Raw genomic sequence first — 21,185 nt, forward strand, 5'->3', positions numbered from 1 at the left:
TGCAGATTTTGCAATTTCTTTGAATGCCAAGGACCAAAGCAATGGCTCGTCCACACTTCAGCTTGTAGTTAGCTGCTTTTCCCTGGGGAAGCCCTGCTCTTTATCACAGAATCGGAGCAAACAGCAATTGGGTTTTCCACTAATTGACATTTGTTCCAATTCAGCAGTAAAGAGTGAGTTTTCCTGGGGAAAGCAAAAGAGCAAATGGAAAACTTCTCAGACCTGTGCATAGAAAGCACAGGACAAGCAGAAAACCTCTCAGATCTGTGCTTGGGACAAGCAGAGTGTGGACGAGCCCCAAGTCACTCGAATGCTTGAGCGTATGACTGCCAAGTGCTGTCTGTTGAGCCACTCTGTTCTGCTAGGGCAGAGACCCACCTTGCTCCCTGGAGATCTCTGGTTTGTACCAGTACTTGGAGGTATCCTGGACAAACTTCACGTTAGCTCTGGTCTCAGGGCTGCTGTCTAAGAGACAAAGAAGGAATGAAAATGGGAGAACTCAAGGAAAGGAAATTTTATGGGGTCACATCAAGGTAAGACAATTTTATTCCAAACAGATTAATCTGCAGTAATGCCCCATAGTACTTTTGTGATTACTAATAAGGAAAATAATGAAAACCCCACCCTGTAAAGCACCTTCTCAACTCTTGATAGTCTCTTTCAATTCTATATTTTTGAGGTTCTATCATTTTGTGATAAAGTCATGCCCCCCTAAACAATAGTTAAAACTCCAAGAAGTGTTAGAACTGAAGAGGTGCTTCCATATCTGATACCATGCTCAATGAAGAACAATACTTGCGTTCAACCAAATGATGCCAAATATGGAGTATCACAAGCAAAAAAATGAGGAGAGCCTTGCACTCCAGGGTAGTGGTGCCTACATGACACACTACAAAACACTTACAGGATGCTGATCATTTCAGGACAGTCCTTGATGATGATCAGATTCTCATCTATCAAGTACTGATAAGCAGGGTAAAATAGGAAGACTAAAGACCCAGAAATGCCCCCTCCCCAATTCCCATGATGCACACTACTCAAGTGAGAAGCAGCAAGAACTGAGATTTTACCTGGCATTGAGAACTTGGAGAAATCAGGGAGAGTATGATGGAAGGCCATGCCACTCCCACTGCTGGGACTGGACATGCCACTGGAGATGGGTGAAGAGGTCTTGCCATTCACTGTGGCATAGTTAGGCAGGCTGTTTGACCGATCCCCTGATGACATCCTTCTCTTTTCAGGGAGCAGTGGTTGGGTTGGGGTGGGGCTTCCCTGCCGGTACACTGCTGAGTCAGGGGACGAGGAATGTGGGCTACTGACTCCATGGTAGTAGGCCGGGGAGACAGGAAAAGATGGGGTAGAGGGAGCCTGATAACCTGAGGCACTGCTTTGGCGGGACAGCGTTGGGCGCTTCTCCTCTGGAGCTGAGTATCCATATATGATATGCCGATCTAAGTTGGGACTTCCAGAGACCATGGATGTGCTGCCTCCCATTATGGGCTGCTGCCGAGTCAGGCTTGGACTCCCAGGTGATGCAACGAGGTTGCCGTACGGAGCCATTACGTGCCTGCTCATGCTCGGGCTTCCTGGAACGCCTCCCATGTTAGCGTTGACAGCTCTTCGCCCAAATCCTGGGCTAGGGGGTGTGTTGGTGGCTACCGTTCTGTGGAGGGAGTGGGGGCTTCCAGGCATGACATGGACCCCAACTGCATTGGCTTGGGATTGAGGCCTTGGGTGGCTATCTTGTTGAGTGTTGACTCGGCCATCAGTGAAGTCGGCACTCATATAGGCTGGAAGGCCCTGAGTTGATGTAGAGGTGTTTTGGTAGCTGCTGTTCGCCGACGGCCCCTGAGAAAGGTTGGTGGATTGGAAGCTGGACTCAGCTGATGGCTGGGATGAAATGGCTATGCTGGCATTGTTCTCTGATGGGTAGCTACCTATAGAGAACCTGGGGGAAGCAATGGGAGAGAGCAGAATCCGTTATTAACCTATTCCTGTAAGACATGATATAGAGCTGGAGGTAACAGGACTCTTAAGACTCAAGCACAGGAAGAACCCACCTTGTTCAAACATCTTATCCAAAATTCTTGATTCTCCTAATTCCCCATGATCTCTTTATGAAGCTCTAAGTCACAGTGACCTTAAACAAACCAGCTGCCATATTCAGACTTTGATGTCCACTCAGATAAATGACTGCATTTATTTGCTCACAAGAATGTTCACATTCTTGAAACAAACTTTGAGTGGACTTGGGTCATTTCCGAATAGGCTGTCATTTTTGCTTCATCTTGTAAGTTCACAGTTTGCAATCCATTATGTGATTCTATGCATGCAAAACATTCCGAAGGGGAAAATATTTCACAGGAAGCTGAGAATGTGACCTTTCTGTATGGACAAATGTTAATATGTGTATGTCAGCATGCTGTCCCCCTCCTCCCAAAAAAGCCAGTACTTACAACCTCTGTCCACAATCCTACTAAGAAAACAACAGCACTGTATTTAATAATAGAAATAGAGAAAGGCGTTTATACCAAGACAGACTATTGGCTCATCTAGCTCAAAACTGATTTCATTTGCTAGCTGTGGATCTCCAGGATTTCAGACAAGAGGTATTCCCAGCCCTACCTGGAAATGCTGGGGATTGAACCTGAGACCTTCTGCAGGCAAAGTAGTTGCTCTACCAATGAGTGAGGACATTGTTTAGTGCAGTCCATGGCAAACTTTTCCTTTGTAAGCTAGATCATTCAATGCATAGAATACATTAAAAGGAAATGTGTTTTTTCCTGAGGAAAAATGACTGTAAAGAGAGTAAGGTAACATACATATTCTGTGTGCATTGGTTTATTGTGGCATGAACTGTCATAAACAAGAGCACCTAGCATAGTAGAAAACATGAAAGTCTGACCTGCAACCTGATAAAATAAATAAAATGATTTGGAGAGGCTACAGGTCAGCAATAGAGCTCATGTTTTGCATGCAGAAGGTTCCTGGTTCAATTCCCAGCACCTCCAAGTAGGATTGGAAAAGACCTCTGTGCTTTGAGCTACTGCCAGTCAGTTCAGACAGTGATGAGCAGCAAGAACCAATTTCTGAAAATATGATTAATATACCAATGGGCACCTCTTCTGTGATTACCTTCCTAAAAAAATGGCACAAGAAAAACTGGTGTCATACTCTATTTATCTTAGCTTTCTTTATTCCATCCACAATAAATCCTTCCAAGTTCACTTATATACGAGGTCGACAAATGACTATTAAGATAAACATCTCACCTATGCGTACAGAAACATCTTACCATCCACACGTAAGTGTACAAAGCTGTATATCTACACTGGAGGTGCGAAACCTTTTTCAAGTCAAGAGCACATTCCCTCATGGATAACTGTGTGGGGGCCTTTTAAAGTCATACATTCAGGCTTCTTGTATTTTGCCAACAACGATCATAGCCTCTTATCTCCTGCCAGCCTGGCTCTAATTCTGCCTGAGGTGGCAAGAAGCAATTATCACGGTGAACAACCATGTGATCTGTCCAGTGATGTGACTTAAGGAAGTGGAAGAACCATCATAAAGTGCCTCTCCCCTATGATGTAGAAAACTGAAGTGGGGGAGTTTCTTTATTACAGAATACTTCTGCCTCTGGGCCCAATATAAACTCTGGCCACTAGCATGTGGCCCTCAATAGGGAAAAAAAAGATTGCCCATCCCTGCTCAAATCCACGAGTGATACAAGAAAGGGCAGAAGAACCTATAATGACTGAACATGAAATCTCTGCAGCACAAATGCTTTCTTGATCAGTTGACACCAAAAGTATGAGCTGGAATGGCCCTGTGTCTTCTATTTGGGGAAAGCAGCCTCCCAAGATCATGCATCAAAGAGTCTATATATGTAAGCAAAAGGGCTGCAGTCCTATTGCTAGCTGTCACAGTGAAGTCCTGCATAGTTCAGCAGCATCTGCCATCATCAGCCTGTTGAGAATGGCAAACTACAGCTGTCTTTCCTTACCCATCCATGCTGTGCATTGGACTGCTGGCAGCGACAGGGCTTGGTGAAATGAAGGAGTTGGGGAAAGATCCATTCCTCACTGGTGTCTCAGTGTTATAGGCCTGCGGAGCCAGGGGTGCCTGGGGCTTCCCAACAGAACTGCCGCTGCCACCACTTGTTGCTGTACGGGCCACAGATTCCACATAGCTCCGGGGCTCTGAAATGAGGTGGAAAGAGAGAAGATGATGACTGAGGTGCCTCAAGTTGTGGGGCTTTTACAACCAATATTTCCAATTAGCATAATTTATTTTGAATATGTATACATTGCTTTGTATTGTAAGATAAACTCAAAGCAGGTTACAACTAAGCTCATAAAACACATACATCATGCTAGTAGCAGTCCAAATTACTAAAATCAAAGTTAAGCACCATCTTGGTCCCTAGAACAAATCAGAGTAATTTCTCCCCCTCCGGAAAACCAGAGAATGGAAGGGCCATTGGGGCCTTCTGCTTCATGATCTTACAATGCAAGGGCTGGATTCACATGGCCAAACTCTCCTGTGCACAATGCTATTGTTGAGGGAATGTAACAGATGACCTGAACCATGCTGAGATAGAACTGCAGGGATCTGTGTTAGTATAGAGGCTTGATAAAAGTGCAGAACCTCCAAAATCACCGACATGTAGAGTTGCTGTGGCTGACCTGTGGGCACATCTTCCATGTCATTACAATATTGCACATGATAGCTGGTCAGGATGTACTGCATGCAGAAGAATGTCACTGCATACACTTGGTCTTAAGTAAATATCAATAATCTCTGACAGACTCTTGCACTGCAAATTCAGCTTTTCTCCTTCCTCATCCACCACCACCTTCTTAGATGTAAACCATGTAGGGCAACTTCCTCTGGGAACTTACATAATGAGGGATAGGGTGGAAATCATCCTGGATTTTTAATTACAACCTCTTACTATACAATTTAGTAGCATTTCCTCTTGTCCTACCCACAATGACCTATATATATAGCATTTGTGAATGGGCATCTACTTCAATCTGCTCTTTCTTCTTAATGCTGAACACTGGGTTCCATCAGCTTCTTTACACACAACAACTGAGTTCCATATCCTTTAGTAACAACATTCCTCTCTTCTTGTGTGAGGCTAAAACTGGTGAGAGGGCCCCCTCCAGATTGGTGTTTTATTGTAGGTGCATTCTGCAATATGTTGGTGGCTTTATTCTGCTTTAGTTTCTTCTGCAATACCTCCCCAATGTCAACACATTATTGCTGTCTGGAGGAGCTATAGTGCAACAAAAGACGGACAAAAACAAACCAGAACATTTGTGGCATAAAATGTTAAGAGATTTCAGCAGCAAGTTGCAGGATGTGCACTGACTGGAAATGAAACTGTGTGATCACTCCAAAAAATTGCAGGTGCAAATAGTATTATTACCTGCCTTTCACCAGCAGATCCCAGGGCGGGTTTTAAGAAGTTGAAAGCATGATTGTGTGTGACTTCTCCCAATAGCATCATGAGCACAGATCATTATGAATGTGTAATAAATAGGATCCTATTATTATTATATACAATACGATATATACGATATCTTTATTGTCATTGTCCCATGCAGGACAATGAAATTGGAAAACTACATAAAACTACATAAAACTACATAAAACTACATAAAACTACATAAAAACTACATAAAACTTTCAAAAACCCCTAAAAACTCTGAAACCCCATTTTAAAATTGTCCCATGCAGGACAATGAAATTGGAAAACTACATAAAGCTACATAAAACTACATAAAACTACATAAAACTACATAAAAACTACATAAAACATTCAAAAACCCCTAAAAACTCTGAAACCCCATTTTAAAATACACTATACTATAGAGACCCCTTATGCTGCGTTTAGAACTAGAATTGCCTTTGTGTAGAAACTGTTTCTCAGGCGGCTAGTCCTGGCCTTTATAACCCTATACCTTCTTCCAGAAGGCAGAAGCTGAAAGAGATCATTTCCGGGGTCTGTACTATCCTGTGCTATCTCTGCCGCTTTCTTATGGCACCTGGCAGCATAGATTTGATCTAAGGTGGGAAGAGTGCACCCAATTATTCTCTCTGTAGTCTTTACAACCCTGGATAGCATTGTTTTTTTCCTGGCCGTGCAGCTCCCAAACCACACACACAGACCATAAGTTAATACGCTCTCCACAGTGCAATGGTAAAATGCCATCGACAGGTCCTTTGAGAGATTGTTTTTCCGGAGGATTCTCAGAAAATATAACCTCTGCTGTGCTCTCTTCACCAGGTCTTTGCTGTTTTCTCCCCAGGTTAGGTTGTCTCTCAGCTCCATTCCCAGAAATCGAAACACCGAGACCTGTTCCACGCACTTCCCCTCAATAATAAGTGGCTGAATATTCAATTTACATTTCCTAAAGTCCACAATGATCTCTTTTGTTTTCTTTAAGTTAAGGAGTAAGTTGTTTTTCCTGCACCACTCCCCCAACTGCTCAACTTCCTTCATTATTATTATTATTTATATTATTACTATTACTATTATTATTATTATTATTATTATTATTATTATTATTATTATTATTATTATCCTTCATCGGAGGATCACAGGAAGGTTTACAATATAAAAACACAAACTATATACGATAGTGGCAAACAATACTCCCCACCCCCAGTTTAAAAGGCCATATTATCACCACTTACTCACTTTCAAATCCATGTAGCCTCAGGGAATAGAAATGCTTATTCTACAGCTTACTGTCAAAACACTCACTTTCCTTCCAACAGGCTGTCAAACACCTTAATGCATGAAAGATGCCCCAAGATACACCAGAGGGGAAACTAGGAACAAAGTTGCAGCCGCTCCACAGTTGGGCAAGGTATACAAGGTAATTAATTAGGCAATCTTCTTCTGAGCCTTGTAATTGGTGGAGCAAAATGTATGTAAACAGGACTTTGAGATTACTTTTAACCCTTCTAATCTGGAAAACAGATAAACATGGGCCAAGTTTTATGAAGATGGAAGTTGGATTTCTAAACTGGCCAGACGAATCTGGTGGCCAAGCCCTATCTGTTGTGTCCAAAGCAGTGTTTGCCAGTTAACCAAGCCCACCAAGGCAGGAAGGAATGGAATGGAATGATGATAAAGAAGGCTGGTCTGACCTCTTCATACTGAACATTCCACAAGGCAAAAGCCCAGAACAACAATCTTGACCGAACCAAGGACATTTGGCTGTCTTGGTACTGGGCTGAACTGCAGCCTCAAAAGACTTGCAAAACACATAATAGGCTGTTATGCTACTTAAAGTGATTTCATCTGTTATAGATAACACACTTCATGCACTCCTCCCTAACTAAAAATGGCATGGCTCTGTATCCACAAGTTAACTTGAAAGGGGCTAATGGGAAGCTTCCCGAAAAAGCCAAGAATTTCTGATAAATTGTGGGGAATCTCTTCCCCCCCCAAACCAGGAAGTTCAGGGATAAAGGACTGTAGAGTTGTTGTATCTCATGTCTTTGTCTTCTTCCACGTATATAAGAATAAAGGGTGGGCTGCCTTTAGTTTAAGATATTGTCTCCCTTTGTGAATATTTTTTCCTTCTGCTGTATAATGCATCCCCCTCTGTTGCTATAGTCTTGCTCACACTTCATAAAAGCCTACGCATATGCTAAATTCTCAAGCCCAGCTGTGTGCAAATTATCTGAGTGATATTGAAAAATTAGCATTAACAAACCATTTGTAAATGCTAAACCTAGGAGAGAATGGAACTCTTGGATGACATGCAAGAATCACTTGGTAAAGTTCCAAGTCCTGTGCCATATCAAGCAAAATCTAAAAATATCCTCTCTGTATTTATGTGAAGCAAGCAAACATTTTGTTCTGCTGTAGGAAATAAACAGGGAGAGTCTCAAGAGACACTCCTATGAGGCTGGGGGACATGAAACAACCATTTTGACGTCACAAATTACAATCTCCTATAGCCCATATTTCCAGATCCACACACACACACACACACACACACACACACACACACCTTGCTAGCACTATGTTACAAGAGTCTAAGAGCCAAAAGAAGCAGTGGTAGATTAAAGAACATGAGGACTCTATGCAGACTTAATATACATTATTTCATGTATGGGAGCCATTACCAAGAAATCCCTGCTAATGATAGCTGCACCAAAGATCTCAACTGGTAGCACCATGAGCAGAGTGCCCACCCACCCATCACCCACCACCATTGCAGCAGTTCTCAAAGCACAGGTTGGTTTTATCAAGAGATGCATTCCTTGTTTGTATGATGCATATGGGGTTGGGGGGGGGGACAAAATCTTCAATAAACTGTATATTAAAATAATAATTGCCTTAAGTAGAGGGTATTTTTTGGGGGGGGGGAAATCTGAAACTGATTTAATGCATAAACTGAAAGGTGTGATCTGAAACTGATTTAAATGCATACACTGAAAAGTGTGATCTTAGGCTGTGTGCTTTTAGACTAACAGATTAGACTAACAAGAAGAGTGTACTGGGGAAGTGACAGCAGCCTTCCCAAACGCAATCTGAACTGCGCAAAACTACACATAACAAACAATTCCAAAGGTGAGACGATATTACAGAGACTACTGGGGTGGGGATGGGGATGAGCTTGCACTGACCAGCAGCGCAAACTGAATATTGCCTAACCAGCAAGGACTGGTAGTCCCTATAAACATCTTGCTCAAGTTTCATCTCTATTCTACCTAGAAAAAGCTGTACATCCTGTTCAGATAATGTTTTGGATTCCAATTGGGTTTGTTTGAGATATCTAAACATGTAGCAGCCCTCCAAAAGGCTATGGTTCACACCAGCTGGGTTCTGTCCCAAGCAGCATTTTAAACTTGTGAACTCTCTCTCCTTGGCTTTTTGCTTATTTTCACTCCCTAAAGGTCAGTAGTAGCACATATTTTGGGAAGTACTGGAAATGCAGGACCTCTGCACAGTTATGGAGCAGTGCCTAAATGCTTACTGGGGTAGCAGGAGACAAGTATCTGGGGGTAGAGATGAGGAACATCCAGATGTTGCTGGACTCCAGCTCCCATCAGCCCCAGTCAGTGTGGCCAGTGGGTCAGGGATGGTGGGAGTTGGAGTCCAACAACATCTGGGGGGGTTACATGTTCTCCAGTCCTACATTAGAGGCAAACGGCACACAAAGTTGAGTTGTAATACAGTGCTTGCATCCCTGTTTTAATTTCTTTGTACAAAATGGGGCTGCAGAAGACCCATATTAAAGAAGGGGGCCTTTCAGTTTAACCATTTCCAGTTTACTCATGACTTTTGGAAAGCTGGTGGGTAAAATTTTCAACATATAACTATCAGAGATCAAAGGGTTAAAAAACCACTCTCCCCCCGACATCTTACATGTGTTTTCTGCTGCGACTGCAGAATTTACAGCTTCATACAGTGCTTAACATCTCAGGGACTCAGTTTCATGAATAGTTTAGTTCTCACTTTGCAGCAATAGATTGTTGTTGCTGTAGTAGTTGTAGGCAGAAAGGAAACGAGATCACTAATTTGCTTGTGATGCAACAAAATGTTGCCTAAAAATGCTGCCTACAAGGATGTGACATACACCTGTAGCTCATACCTTCTCATACCTTCTCATACCTTCTCATACCTTCAAAAAGTTCTTTTGAGGTTCAAACCCAGCTCTGGGATATGGTGAGGTGCAAAATTTAACAAACAGACAAATGAAGAGCACTAAATATTATTCCAGCGTCAACCCAGTCACTTCTGTATCAGAAGGAAAGAAGGAGAAAGGGAAGAAAGGAGAATAGGAAAGGGATCCTCTGTGGCACTAAGTAATGTGGTATGTAAGTATGTAAGCATGACTAGAAGAAGCAAAATGCCTTTGCAAAATTCAGGCTTTACCTTTGTGGCAAATGTATACCTCTGGTCCCATGTCAACCTGAAAATGGTTAGCACCACCTGCCAGGTGAAGGTAGCATGAGGAGCAACCATGTAATTGTGTCTATGCCTCAAGGTTCCTGTTTTCATATGTCCACAGATTAGCCTGAGATTTGATTTATCTGGATTTTGTTCCCATGCTGGACAGATAACGTTTCTATCAGGCATCCAGCTGCAGTCCTATGCAGTTACTTGGAAAGATGTCCCCTTGAACTCAACAGGGATTACGTCTATGTATACTTGCATAGGAATGCACTGCTCATCTCACACGATATTCAGAAATGATACTCAGAATCGTAATTCACCGAGATTGATGCAATCTCCAAAAATGCCACCTCTGCCACCAGTAAATGTCAAAATAATGACACTTATAAATAGTTTGGCAGAAGTGGCTCAGGAAATCTGCTTTTTTTGCAAGAAATTCTAAAGGAGAAATGTCTTTGTATTAGCACACATGTATCAGGGAAGCTGGACCTATTGTTATTAGAAAAGTAAGCAACTCCTTGCTAATGTCTTTGCTCTCATTTATTTGCAGTTTCCATGTAAAGCAGCTCTAGGGCAATCTGTGGTGCAGCAAAATTCTGCGAGGGAAATGTTTTGGTCTTCAACTCTTCTGACCACACACAAGCCCAGCAGCTTCCTTGTGGCCACTGGGACTAACAGTGGCCTGCTGGCATATTGTTGTTTGCCAAATAGTTCATATAAAATGAAAACAATTCCCTCCTTACCTTCATCAGATTCAACTACTGTCTCCCCATCTAGTTCTGAGGGGCAAGCATGGAAGAAATAAGTGTTTGGGAAGGAAAAGATGGACAATGGCAAGGTAATGAAAATGGAGAGAAGGAGGAGACATACAAAGAAAAGAGAGAGAGAGAGATTAGCAGGATTTCTTATGTTAAGCAACTGTAAACATCAGAAGAGGTTGTTTCTGGTCTAAATCATGACCAATGTGAACCACCATAAACACCACAAATCTACGTTTAAGGTTCCCGAATGCCTGAAAACAATTATTAGGAACTGGCCTTTTAAAAAAGGAACTCTGTACCGCTCTTCAACCAACTCAGAGACCTAGCGCTTAGCCTGAGAGTCAGAAGAAAATGAAAAGAAAGAGCCTATTTAGTCTCTAAGATGGCACATATCTAGATTTTTACACTATAGCCCCTTTCAGCCAGGTGTTCATATTCTGCAGATAAAAGCAATAAATGTTTAGAGACATTTGGGAAACCAACAGGCATAACCACACAAGATTTGGCTTTGAAAGAGGATTAGTCAAATTCATGGAGAAGGCTATCAAAGAGAAGGCAATCCAACCTTCCCAGTTGGAGGCAGTAACGCTTCTGAATACCAGTTGTTGGAAACCATGGGCAGGGAGAGTGCTCTTGTGCTCACGTTCTGCTCCCTGGTTCCCAGAGGCATCTGGTTGGCCACTGTGAGAACAGGATGCTGGACTAGGTGAGCCATTGATTTGATCCAGCAGGCTATTATTAAGATATTGCTAGAGCAAGAGACCCAGTTGCTTAAATCACAGAAAATACATACAAGGAGAGGTGGAAGTGAGATGACACCAAGTGTTATTCCACACATTCCAGTGAATTTTCCATCGCTTTCTTTATCGCATACAGCCCAGTCTTTTGGAGAAGCGAGTATATTGTGCAAGACCTCCCAATTAACTATAATTGCACATCCTGAATTTATGGGCATGTGAGTGAATCCTGACTGGGGGGGAAAGCAACAATATCACCTCATGGGGGAGAGTGCTTGTTTAAAAATGTTCCGATGCCAAGGATCTCTCTACACATGGAACATTTATGAGTCAAACGGAAGGCTTCTAGCCTAGAGTCCCCACCTCCACCCCATGCAAGCTCTGAGATGCAACATTCATGAAAACAACTGTCCAATCTGCTCCAATGAATGCCTCCTCATACTGGACATGTGCAAAGCCTGATAGCTTCCCATTACGCAATACACTGATCGTGGTCTCTAGTATTAACTACAAGACTCTTACTCTGCAGTTGTTGTTCTTAAAAGGACTGATATGTTCAATAGCCTTCTATGGCATGAAGTACTGTCCATAAAGTGGCTGATTATACTGATGGATGGATAATCTTGAAAAAATGCATTTCAGGCTTGCTTAGGACTCAGTTTCTACTTTTCCTAATCAGCTTCAGCTTGAGCCAGGTTAGCAAGTTCATGCTTGTGAAAAAATCTGTAGCAGGCAGCTCACATGCTTATGTAAACCTCTGCAAATATTGACTCTGCACCTGAATATTCGGTTTAGACTGTAAACTGACATGATTGGGGCTCATTCCCTACCCTTCCGCTGTGGGAGTTTATCTCACATCTCCTAGTTTGCTTCTTGATTGCAATCACTATCATTCCTGTGACAGTTTGTCATAATATGTTTATTATTCTTACCCTTCAGGAATCCCAGTTCAGTTTACATGGCTGCCCCACCCCAGCAGGCAGCTCCGCTATCAAGCCACTGGCAAGTGTAAAACTTACTCAATTTTAAAAATGTAGAAGCATTCTGGGGCCTTAACATTTTATGTTAAAGAGTGGGATGACATATATTCCACTGGAGCAATTGAAACTAAGCAGCATATTTCAAAATAAATTTTAAAAAATGTCCAGTAGCACCTTAGAGACCAACTAAGAGACCAGCTCTAAGGTGCTACTGGACAATTTTTTAAATTTTATATTTTTTTTATATTTCGACTTCATCAGACCAACATGGCTACCTACCTGAATCCAGCATATTTTACTTACTGCAACAAGCACTTAAGATCTGTGTAATTACAAAGACTGTAACAACACTGAATATTATATGCAGCGTCACACTGAATAATCCTACAATTTATAATCTGCATGTAAGTGTAAATCCCCAGATATGGAAATTTGAGAGATGCCATTCCTTTTAAAATTAAATATATGTGCCTCAAATCTGCAAGGAAGAGTTACATATGGAAGACTGCATTTGTGACTTCATCTGTATCCCCAATGGAATACTTATTTGAGCCACAGTGAATGATCTGTTTGTGTCTTTTGCAGCATATGGGGATGTGGTTCCCTATCCAGACGCCACTAGTTATTACATGCAATTAGTTGCAGTTTATTTGAATTGGATAAGGGCCATAGAAGATTCACACTTGATTGAATTTGTACTGAAAAACTGTAGCCAGACTTTCATACTCAGTGCAAACTGCAGAATGTGCCTCCAAAATTTGAGCCTTATGGTTGAAATCCAACTTCTGCGACATTTGGAATCCAAGATAGACAAAAAGAAGAAGTTCAAATCAGATTTGTACCTTTTTTTCAAATCTGCCTCAGCCCTATAAATAAGATTTATCTCTCCTTGTCATCCATAATTAAAAATGATGAATGAAAATGAACAGGAGGCTCATTATACAAGCAACTTAAGGCTGTACATTAAAAATACAAAATTGGCAAGAGCAGAACTGAGGAAAGGAAGCACTTTTCTAGAGCACAGAAAATGATGCTGGCTGATGGAAATCACCACCTTAAGGCAATATCAAGGTCTGGGCTTGGTAAGATTTGAAAAGTGATTGTGAGAACAGCAATGCCATTTGCTAAAACAACTGATGCCGTGTAACTAAAGGAATAAAATATATGCTTATACTCCAGAGCTAAAATCTATTTTAAAGTCTGTGTGCAGTGGGTATCTTTAAAACTACTTAATACAAACTTCATGGGCCTTCTATCTTGGCAACAGGACCGTGGGCTGTACAAAAGACTTAGCATAATATCCAATGATGCTGCCATTCTCCATAGTACCAGTCTCTCCATCACTATACTACTCTTGCTTACCTCCTGTTTGCTGCAACAAGATCTCTGCTGGGTTGTGAGGTTTTAGGCCCAGTGCTGAAAGCGGAGTTTTAGCCAGTCCTGGTGGAGAGCGCACTGTTGTCAAAAATACAGAGAGCGAAAGAAATGCATCAACAAAACAGAACATAAAAGGGTGGATTAAATGTAAAGGAGAAGAAATCCAGGCATTTCCAGGTTTGTTTTTAAATACCAGTTTATAGCTAAACAGGGTTGTAACTGAATCCTAGCTATATACATGTATGGCTGGAAATACTCAGGGTGATGGGTGTGCTGAAACCACAGGAATGTAGCTGCCAGTAGCAGGCCCCCCGTCTCAGACAGCTTCTCCGATGAGAAGAGACAAAGATTGCCCTCTCTGCAGTAGTGTGTGATTTCTTAAGGCAAGTGGAGCAGTGGATCTACAAAATGGAAGGCTGAGGCACTTAGGGCTCCATCCAGACGTGCACTTGTCCCATGTCTAGAAAAGCATGGGTCTGAGCATTTCCCCCATTGCCTCACCACTTTCCCCTAGAAAACCCATTCTTTAGTGAAAAATCAGAAGAAACGTCAATCCAGAGAAAACCTGGTTGATGTTTGCTCTGATTCAGTGGCAAAGACTGGGTTTCCTCAGGGGAAAGATTGGCAAGCTCTTCCAGCAATGTTAACTCTCAAAGGTTTGCATGTAGCTGAGAGGACTCTTTTACACCATCCCCAAACAGGACCACCTGTTAGAGCAGACATAGGCAAACTCGGCCCTCCAGATGTTTTGGGACTACAACTCCCATCATCCCTAGCTAACAGGACCAGTGGTCAGGGATGATAGGAGTTGCAGTCCCAAAACATCTGGAGGACCGAGTTTGCCTATGCCTTTGCTGGAGCTACAGCAACTCTACAGCCAATTCTAACACCTTGCTTTGTGTTTGCACCAAACTACTAAACTCAGCACTAGTCAAAGACATTTGTTATCTCTCAAGTTATTAATGTGCCCAGCATTGACTACAGTTAATATGTGTGTGGCAAGCAAGGTTGGCTGTTGTTGTTTTAAGTAGCTTTTGTGGACAACTTACTTCACACTGATAATGTTTTCAGCGGGTCAGATCCATATTTCAAGAAAATCGTGCCCCCAGCTTCTCCAGCTTAAATCTTGGCCTGACATTTAGCCTATTAAGTTTGCTCCAGTAGCAAGGATATAACTACAGATGTGTATTCAGATGCTGTACTGTGCCTGTGATGAAGCAGCAACCAGTCAAAGTCCCACTGGCAAGGAATTAGGCGCTTATGTTACATAGCAGGACTGGAGGACTGGTAACTGTCTCTGGAATGCATCTGATAATTTCACGGGACCGTGATCTTTCTGCCTCTTTTCTTCTTTGTGGAACATCCCTTAGAAAATATCTACAGGGATGACATATCCACGTTTCCATCTCCCTCTTTTCTTCAATAAATCATCACCATCCTTCCCATTTATGGCTTTTTGTGAGGGTATAGGGTTAGTGCAGAAACTGAAACATAGCAACTTCCCATTTTCTCTTTACAAGCCCAAGAGAACAACCCAATAGAGAGAACCTTGGTAGCAAATGACCGCAGCATCCCCATCCCATTACCAGGATGTTTGAAGAACAGCAATGAATGAATAGATAATGTATGTCATCTTATGTCAGAGTTTTTGCCACAAGGTAGAGATGGCATCTGCAAAGATCGTGATCATGAGACAAGAAGGATTTGAAACATTGCATACGAATGGCATTGTATATCACAATAGCATACATCATATATGTAGATGCCTATATGTATAACTTGTATATCAACAAAGCATTTGAATGATTGCATCCACATATATCTCATTTTATATCTACCCAATCAAAAAGGAGAACAACATTTAGGACAGCCATGCATATATACACTTAATATATATATGTATACAGCAAGCAGCAATGGATGTAAATGTATACGTGAGATGTGTTCCAAACAGCAAGTCTCACAAAAACTCCAATGTGGGTTTTTCTCCTCTTTCAGTGTACTGCTATCATTGCGAGTGATATCATATTTCACCAGCTCCAAACAATTCAGGCTTTCTAACTTGAAACTCAAGTTCTCTTGCACAGTGGGCGTACACAGACAAATGAAGTACTATATTATCCATTAAGGAAAAATTCAACACATTCTCCATTACTTGCATTGCAATCCTCTGACTTACAGCTTCAGATGGGCACCCTTGCCGGGGACACAGCAGGAGAAGGGAGGGAGGCAGGAGCATTAAAGGAAAGCCAGTTACCAAGAGCATATATTTCATCATGGATTAGCTAGGCTGGCTAGGATTAATGGCTCAGTACCAATGAGTGACTGGGAAACAAGCAATTCCAAAAGCAGCTAGTCCATGTCTGGAATATCATATAGCTCAGTGCTCAACCTGCATCCACAAGAGCCTGTACAGCAGGCTCTTTGTGGGCTTTGCTGATAGCACCTCAAGTGCCTTGTTCAGCTTGCTAGCAAAGATGACAGGCATTGTTACCAAATCTGTTCACATAGTGGATCTGTAGCTGTTCTGTAGGAGAAAACTATAGAGTCACATGCTTGACTACAGTATAGAGATACCTTTGGCCCTCTAAGAATATGTAGAAGATCGAGTCTGTGGAAGGCTTTTGAAATGTCATTCTGGCTCAACAGAACCAGAATGAATGTGCAACTCACAGCATGTCTGTACATGTGAAGCAAGAGTCAGTCACGATGAAGGCTGTAATCCCATGCACATTTATTGGGGAGTAAATCCTACTGAAATCACTATGAATTACTTCTGAGTGAATATGTATGGGATTGAGCTGCGTGCTCCCATGAAATCAATGGGATGGCATTTAGTCATGGCTAAATGGTGTTAATTGCTCTTGTATTCTGCAACTAAAAGTACAAAAATGTCCCTGGCAGTGGTCTCCCAAGACACTTTCTGCACTGACAGTGATGTGCTTCCCAAGCAAATTATATTTAGCCAAGAGAGGATTGTGAAGATTGGAAGTACTCTTCATCTAACCCTTGAAACAAGCACATTGAGGATGTGGCCTTTAAATATTAACATCAATGAATGAAGCTCAGCTGAAACTTGGAGGATTCCATTTTACCTATTCTTTGGGGACCTATATTAAGCTACTTCTTGCTGTTATTGATCAGGATCTCATTCACCTTAGTGTTCCATAAGCATATCTGTCACAATTCACTCTGCATTGGGAAGAAGACCGGTGTGGATGCATTTTTAAAGGCCCTGCTAAAAAATCTATGAATGATAACTGACAGTAGATATTAAAAACTGGGGTGCTAATAAGTGGGAGTACCAGTTCTTTTCTGAAATAAGAGCCAGCCTCTTCTGGAAGCAACAGTGATGCTTCCAGTTTGGATCAGAATGTTCTGAAAATTTTGGGTCTGCTACTTTTGAGATTTTTGCTGTTTCCCAGCTGCTCACTGGCCCATTGCTGTTGGTATGCACTTAGCCATGTTAGCACTGCCAGATGAAATATTGGCAGAACTGTTCAAAGCTAAATTAATTACATTTAAAAACCCACCACCAAGTTATCAAGGGGTTAGTCATTCAGAGGCATGCTTGACTAGAAAAGTAAGGAAGACAGAGCATGCAAGAGGAAGTTAAAGACCAGGTTTTCACCCACGGCCTCAGAAGCTGAGCTACCACAGAAATCTCAAGGCATCTGTGGATTATAAGGCCTGGGCATACAGCAACAGTATCCATGGCATAAACAGACCAGATGTGCCACAGTTAACAGCCTGGATTCCTTTTACACACTTATACTTCTAATATTTTGCTTGTGCTTCATAAGTACAGTCGTACCTTGGAAGTTGAACAGAATCCATTCCAGAAGTCTGTTCGATTTCCAAAACGTTCAGAAACCCAAGCGCAGCTTCTGATTGGCTGCAGGAAGCTCCTGCGGCCAATCGGAATCCACGGAAGCCCTGTTGGACGTTTGGGTTCCAAAGAACATTTGCAAACCGGAACACTCACTTCCTGGTTTGCAGAGTTCAGGAGCCAAAACATCTGCGTACCAAGGCGTTTGGGATCCAAGGCACGACTGTACAAGCTACTATCACACCGCAGTTTGGTTGAGGGTGGCATTACTACTTTGGAATTTCCCTGTCAGATGGGTGGAACACCCGTCCGTTGAGACCAAGTTAACTACTGACTCAGCTAAATGGTATACTGCACAGTGTCTCTTCATTGGCCTGGTGCAACTTTGAATGTGTTCTATCAAAGAGAAACAACAATATTAAATACAGTATTAGCTAAATACATAAACTATTTGACTGTAACATAATGTCAGGTGTGAAGGAAGAAAGGATGTGGCTACAAAGGAAAAATCAGGAGCATTCAGTGAACTACTGGTTCTTCCTTTGCAAGGGTTTTTTTGTTTTGTTTTGTTTTTTTGCTGACAGCACAGATCAGCTGCAAACAGCTTTCGATTGGTTACAAATGGACGTCAAAGGGTCTCACTGTAACTCTGAAGACACTCTCAGTCCCCATTAGCCCCTTCAAACTCTGACAGATCTAAACACACACATACCTACATTGAAACACACATAAATTTGCAGCTAGATTTACGTCTTCCACTGAAGAGCTACAGACCAAAGAGTACATGCACCTCTTTGGCCTTTGGATTAAAAAGGCACATTTGCACCTATTAGTGCAATGGAATCCCTGCTGGTGTGGGCTTTTGCTATTGTCCTCAATTTCCATTTCTTTCTTAAAATGGCGAAGACTACATTTTAAAAAAAGAAAGAAAAAAAGAGAAGCAAATCTACATGTTGTTCACTTTCATTTGAGAACTGAAGGAGGAACAGGTGTGCAACGCAGCAAATGCCCTAAAGCTGTATCTTTGTAGAATGGAAACCATTCATTCCTCATTTGGTGTGGGCGTGTGCACATATGTCCACACCCATGAAATAAGTTGTGGCCTCTGCAGCATATGCACTCTATGTATGAAATATATACCCTGTCCTTCCTTACAAAACTGCCCAGAAGGGAGTGGGAGCTATCATTCGTTAAATTTGTATCTGAACTTTCTACCCAATACCAGGGTTGGGGACTTCTTTCAGTCCAGGGACTGCATTCCCTTGTAACTGCTTAGGGGGAGGGGCATATGCCAGGGTTGGGCCAAAGCTATATACACAAATACACACCCCATTCACAGTGATCTACATATGCATGCCCCATTCATACCCACCCACTTATCCCCACACTATTCCCATTCACACACTTGCACCTCCATTCATATGCATACCCCTCCACAATTCGATTCACACAAATCCATACATCCTGGTCACATTTCATTTTGGGATGCTGAGAAATGAGCTTCCCTTTTCTCAGCTCAGAAATGCAGCAAGCTGCTAATGGAAGCAGTGGGACTCTGTAGCCGTTGCATCTCTTCCCTCATTGCTCCCTTGTTCCTCATGATCAGCGTTTTAGGGAGGGGAGTGGGATAGGAGAGATTAGAGAAAACGAGGTTTGAACCTCCCTGCAATCTCCCACCTCCTTTGCCACCACTCAGCTGACTGGCAGAAGCAGCTGAGCAATGGGAGAAATGTGGCTGCATAGGAGAGGTCAGCAGGGCAGATGGAGAGGCCAAGGGGCTGCATCCAGCCCATAGGTCCTGCTTTAAATGGCACACATCAGTTTTGAAAGATTTTGTGCGCTGCAGTATCTGGTCCCAATTTACAACCATCAGTTTTTGCCAGTGCAAACAGAAGGCAGAACGAACTTGCAAAGGGCCTTGAATGCTGGGCGCTTGGGATGGAAGAACAGTGGACCTTTCCATGCAAAAGAGCTGACACATCCCTCCATCTGTTCTGCATAAGCCCATGTCCTGTTGTGGAGGTATTTCAAGGGTGTCTTTAGGGCTTGGGTTAATTTTTATTTCCTCCCACCTGCAGAAAACAGCTGCCTCTCTCTCCCTCTCCCATAGAGAGAGGAAGCCACGTAAAAATTGCCTAAAGTAGGATCTGTGTGCCAAAAACCTAAACTTTAAATACTTCTCCTTTGGGACATTCCACAGCTCAGCTCAGGTGTTAGGCATAACCAGGACTGTTTGCCTTTTCTAACCCATCAACTCTGGCAGATTTGCGGTATTGTTTTTCTGTCTAGAAAAGCAGTTAATAGTTCTGAAACTGACTGACACATGTGATAGGCAGGTTTATAGGTACAGTAAGTGATTCCGCTCCCCCTTAAAAAAAATACTTTTTTAAAAAAAAAAATCCCTGGAACATTACACTGGTCAGAGTATCCCTGAATGATCAGACCAAAGGGATTTCTCCAGCTTATGCACCAGGGCTTGCAGATATGTTTTTAATTGTCAGGCAGGGAAATGTAATTACTAATTTAAGTCCATGATCCTGCCAGATGCTTCACAGGATGGGGAATTCTTCATTCATAATAACAAGGACCTGAACTTATGTACCATCTAGAATTTATGAACTGGGAATCTTCACAGTGTGGTATAAAATTCCCTCAGCAGGGAAGCAAATTTGCCTATGTAAGTGTTTTCATAGAGGTTCATAAATCATGTCATTGTTATAAGTGCATTACATAACTCATATACATAACTACTAAGTGTTGCTGATGGATATGGGGAAACTACTGTCAGGACCATGTGACATTCTTGTTAATCCAACTTTGTGTATTTCTCCATGCTATGGAGAGCAAGGCAAATTTAACTTTTCCCCCTTGGCATCTAGGAAGGCAGATACTGTGTACCAAAAACATTGGATGGGTTTCTCTAAAATAGGCCTGCACAAAGGATGACCTACATAGCCAAATAAACCCACCAGGCATATGCTGTGGTTTAACAAGCCACACCCAACTCCAATCCTGCAATCGCTGGTTGACAGCAAGAACAGAAGTATTATCAAGCCCCAAGTAGGCTGCCCTACATGGCTAGAGGGCTTCACTAAGCTTAGCAGGCCGTAAGTTGCGCAGTTCTGCTATCTTAACTGCAGAACTTTTATACAATAATAACAGAGCCTTGTGGCATCTTCAAAATCAGCAAACAGTCTTCAAGGATTTGCAAGGCTCTTTACTGTTTTTTGCTGTAACTAGCTAGCACAGCCAACACTTTGGAAATTTATGAACAACTGTGAACCTCCTTGTCTGGCGGACAACGAGAAGGAGAGTGTAGCAGACAGTACAGGGCTCTGCTGCTATGGTTTATGCTGACATTCAGAAATTGTGGCTCCTCTTCACCACTTGCTGGTAGCTAATGACTCTAACCATAATCGATCCCCCCCAAGAGTTGCAAAACTTAGCTGTTGTGATGATAATTATCATGGACGAATGCATACTTATTGGTGACACTGTGAGAAATTTACAGCAAGCAGAGATGAAAGGTGATGGGGGAAGAAGCCAAGACTGGCAGACAGATAGAAACGAGAA

General features: G+C 42.3%; 1 protein-coding gene across 50 annotated transcripts in view; it reads right to left on the minus strand.

Annotated features, from left to right (window-relative positions):
* The window catches only part of TNS1 (tensin 1), a 319,529-nt gene that overhangs the window by 18,835 nt on the left and 279,509 nt on the right, over positions 1-21,185 (minus strand). For 28 of the 50 annotated variants that reach the window (XM_083583945.1, XM_083583939.1, XM_083583942.1 and 25 more), the window contains 5 exons: positions 13,769-13,861; positions 10,672-10,707; positions 4,004-4,199; positions 1,071-1,948; positions 379-465 (listed from right to left, as the gene is read on the minus strand). In XM_083583945.1, the coding sequence (XP_083440071.1) occupies positions 379-465; positions 1,071-1,948; positions 4,004-4,199; positions 10,672-10,707; positions 13,769-13,861 (1,290 nt within the window). The remainder of the gene's footprint in view (positions 1-378; positions 466-1,070; positions 1,949-4,003; positions 4,200-10,671; positions 10,708-13,768; positions 13,862-21,185) is intronic. The other 22 variants (XM_083583947.1, XM_083583943.1, XM_083583944.1 and 19 more) reach the window with 1 other exon arrangement.

The sequence above is a fragment of the Podarcis filfolensis genome, assembly GCF_964270895.1.
Source record: "Podarcis filfolensis genome assembly, chromosome: 1".
Classification (NCBI taxonomy): Eukaryota; Metazoa; Chordata; class Lepidosauria; order Squamata; family Lacertidae; genus Podarcis; species Podarcis filfolensis.